Source organism: Metarhizium robertsii, assembly GCF_000187425.2.
Source record: "Metarhizium robertsii ARSEF 23 chromosome Unknown MAA_Scf_6, whole genome shotgun sequence".
NCBI lineage: Eukaryota > Fungi > Ascomycota > Sordariomycetes > Hypocreales > Clavicipitaceae > Metarhizium > Metarhizium robertsii.
In genome coordinates, this window is record NW_011942204.1 from 1,978,780 (window position 1) to 1,982,814 (window position 4,035).

At 45.2% G+C, this 4,035-nt stretch overlaps 1 protein-coding gene across 1 annotated transcript; it reads right to left on the reverse strand.

Annotated features, from left to right (window-relative positions):
• Positions 1–1,715: 1,715 nt before the first annotated feature.
• On the reverse strand, positions 1,716–3,355 carry MAA_06250 (Aminoglycoside phosphotransferase; the record flags this gene model as incomplete). Its single annotated transcript, XM_007824248.1, has 2 exons — positions 1,716–2,807; positions 2,879–3,355. 2 exons carry the CDS (start codon positions 3,353–3,355, stop codon positions 1,716–1,718), a joined length of 1,569 nt encoding a protein of 522 aa, XP_007822439.1.
• Positions 3,356–4,035: the final 680 nt, after the last annotated feature.

The following is a 4,035-nucleotide window of genomic DNA, read 5'->3' on the forward strand; positions in this document are numbered from 1 at the left end:
CCTTTAAGACGCCTAGAGCTGTAACAAAAAAACTACACTATATATAATTTTTAGTATAATTTATAATATAATTATAATATAATATAGTTTATAATATAATTGGTTATATTATATATAATTTTATGGTTAAAATATAATTATAAGGACTTTTATAATAGATTTATAAGCTTATAAAAATATTAAAAAATACTAAATTTTAGGATCAGACATCATACCCCAGACCACCAGGACTTAACTCGCTTTCGACGCAACGGGCATTGCTGGAGGTATTTGGGTTCTTGGGGGTTACGATCAACCTTGAATGCTGTGACAATGAGCTCGTTGGCTGTGCGAGTTGAGGGTTGAAGAGACTGGGGTATCAAGTATTCGGCGGCTACAGAGCCACATGCGGGTGGTTCAACAGGTTTCGTACAGCGGGTCCAGACATGGAGGCTATGGGTGATCAATTTTAAGTCTTGTGCATCAGACATGCTGTGTGGACACATCACGCACGGGTGCATGTGCGGAGGTCCCGTCTGGTCTGGGTCGAGATATGATATCTGTCTGGTCAACTGGTCATTTGAGAGCACCCGACTGCATTGGGTCTGGTGGCTTAGCAAGGCGGCACGGCACGGGCAAACTGCGTTGGCTTACCAGACATATCTACACTTTAGAACATTGAATACTTGATCCCCTGCAAAAGAATCATGGGTCATGGGCCGCCTGCTGGCACTAATCCCATCCGACGTGTTCCAACCCAGACTCTCCAAACCTCGGGGGCTATGTGCAGACGAACACGACTGGGGGTTCGGCGACCTTGATATGCGACCACTTTAGTTCGATTTCTTACTTAAGTAGCTTGAGGTGTTGCCAAACACCAGAATCGGGGACTGTTGCACTTGCTGGTGAGCGGGGTCAATGTTGGCAATGGAGGCACGGACCCATGTCATGTATGTTGGTAGAAGTCTGGTACGCAAATGCTTGACTGAAATGTCAGAATTCCTGTGCAGCAGTCTGGTGATTCAGTGGATCTGGGCTCAAATGGTGAAGAAACAACCCAACGTAGTATGACTGACAGCCTTATCTTTCATCCTAAAAAGTGTACAATCTGAGTTCGTACTCAGGCATCACAGTACGCCCTGGAGGGATGAGAGGGTCTTGACTGTCGGCAACCTCGCAATGCAAACCAACATCATATTGTTACCTAGCATCTGACCCCACTAGCATGAAGTTGCATGATGACAACTCGAAAGCGTGTCAAGTTTTGATTTGTCCTGCTTGAACACCACTCTCACGACGGAACTTGCATGTGTTAGCGTAGTCACTGTTTTTTCCATTTAAGCTGGAACTTCCGCTCGACTAGAAGACAGAAGAAAAGATGGTTCATTTCTTGGACATACTCTTCGCCTTTATCTTAGCACCACAAACCCCAGTGTCCAAACAAAGTTATTATCCATAGACGAATTTGGCATTCTCAAAATGGCTGATGACAAAACTCGTCCAACGAGTCAACATGTGGTGAAAGAGGCTTCTGCAGGCATCGGTATCACTACAAAGGCCGCCAAACAATTGTCTTCGTCGGGCAGGGCGGCTCAGGATAAGAGAAGAGAAAATCAGAATGCCATAGCTAAAGGGGAATCATCTAAGAAGTAGGCAAGGTAAAAGCTAACGGATTCTGCAAGAGTTGGTGAGTAAGAAACAATGAAGAAAGGAAACGATCCAAGCTGACATTCAATTCAGGCATCCTCACTCTTAAACGCCTGCCTGAGTTTCTCGTCATATTCCTTTTTTTGTTGGACTTTGCCGGCAATAAATTGCTCACTGCCTTGCCCCCAATACGCAGAAAGAGCTTCATCAGGAAATTCATTAGAGGTGTCGAATCGAGGTCGAATGCGTCGTTGGAAGATGAAATATAGTCCAGTAACACTCTCTAGTCCAAGAAAATAGAAGAAATTTCCAGCTTCCCATCCCTGTCTCATAGTTTCCGTGAAAAACTGTGGTCCTCGCTGGTGTTGTGACGGTGAGAAATAAAGGGCCTCCTCTCCCTTGAAGATGTCTATAAACTCCTGATATAACTCGTCAAACTGAGGGGACAGTCTCTCAAAAGGTTCATCTGATAACCACGACGGCGGATGTAGCATTTCTAGTGGTAGTGAACAGGCCCATTCCAGGTCGATTAGATATTTGATGTTCCATTCCGTATCAACGAAGATATTGCTCGCATGAATATCGGTCAGAGTTAGTATATATGGTCCGGAACGTAAATCTCGGCGTACAAAAAGCGGGAGGATTGTTCGGAAAGCGCTTAAAACTGCCATCTGCGCTTTGCAATCAGCCTCATCATTCGCGGCGTTCAGCTGATGTCGTAAACGACTGTCATGACAAGCTAGAATGTCGTGCAAGAATGGTTCTATGGAGGTATAGGTGGTGTCTCTGCTGATATTCGTCGGGATACCCTCGTTCTCTAGTTGATGTAGCTGAAGCCTAAGCGGTCGATTCGTGAGACTAATAACTCCCTGGTTGTCCATAGTAAAAGACCCAATACGTTGCAATGGAACTTTTCCGAGCGCGAGCATGATGCGTGAAAGGCCACGAAATAAATTGGCTCTTGCACGCTCATCGTGTCGCTTCGTTTCCCACGTTGAAGAGAGCATCTCCGCATCAGCAGGTTCAATGTAATCAATGACCATATGCCCTGTGTTGAGATTATAGGGAGAGTTTAACTGCACATATTGGCATGGTACTGCGTAACCAAGCAGAGACCAAATTTGGCGTCGAAGTTTTTCGAAAAATCGAGAGAGGAATGGAGCGGTATCCAACGCAGCAAACTACATTGCCTCGACACATATTAAGAAACGTAATCTCGTATGCTTTCGGTAAACCTGAGAAATAGACTCACACTAGGACCACCAGCGAATGCAAATCCCCAAAGACAGGGTAGAGGAACTTCCGGACAATTCTTGCCAATCCAGGAATAGGTAGCCACTTCAGAACGAAGCTTCTCGTCAGAGTTGCCCGGAAAGTCCGATTCACCAACTTTGAAAGGGAGCGGAAAGCGAATCATTACCCTCCCCCCAGGGCGCTTCTTCCAGTTGATAATAGAAGCAGGCAAGCACAGATTGAAGCTACCATAGTTCCACTCAGGAGGAGGTGAGAGACAGCATTTCTCGGCGCCGTCGAGACGCAAGTAGCGTGATACGATATGTTCAATCTCCTTTTTGTGGTCAAGGAGATAGCTACCGAAGTCGTCCATCCTCCGCCAATATGTCAGCTCCGGCAGGACATTGGTCTCCTGATCAGCGGCCTCCTCATATGTAATCTCTCCATTCAATGTTCTTAGGATTATCTCGGCTGCCGGCTCCGGTGGTTGTGCCATCAAGTATCCTGCGATGAAGTCGAGTCGCGACGAAATGTAACAATGTCAGAGGTTAAATTCAAGAAAGGTTAAGATACAGGCCAAATGACATCGGAATAATGCATTGGGAATGAGCTGAAAAGCTCAAAAGAGCAGGGTGAAGCTGCTCTTCGGTTGGAACCAGGAGAACAGACCAGGGCGTCATCGGAAAATCCTTCCTCCGTAATCCGCACCACTGCGAGTCTAATATCGCAAACTGCACTAGGAACAATTGGTCCACGTGTCAGATCTGCCTACAAGGGTTATTTATAGGGCGACATAAATTTTGAATTTTACTAATATAGCCAACTAGTTACATGAGAATTATTCTAGCCGATAGAAATACTCACTTATTAGCACTATTAGCAAGCCGACTGCCAAGTTGTCTTCAAATTTAGCTTGCTCGTGCAGAGTCTCGATTAGTACATCTCGAGGTCGTGACTAATAACGATAAACTTAACTGGGTTAGACTGTGTTCTTACGCTTGTTGTGGCCGGTGTTGGAATGTTTGGGTCTATAGGCCCGACTTGGTAGGAAGATGTAGGAAGAGTGTAAGGACGAGCAGCTAAAGATGATTTAAGAAAGAATATACGGATTATAAAATCTTGGCGCTTCACTCTAACTGGTATATTTTGTATAAGTCAGGGTGGCGATCAACTCAA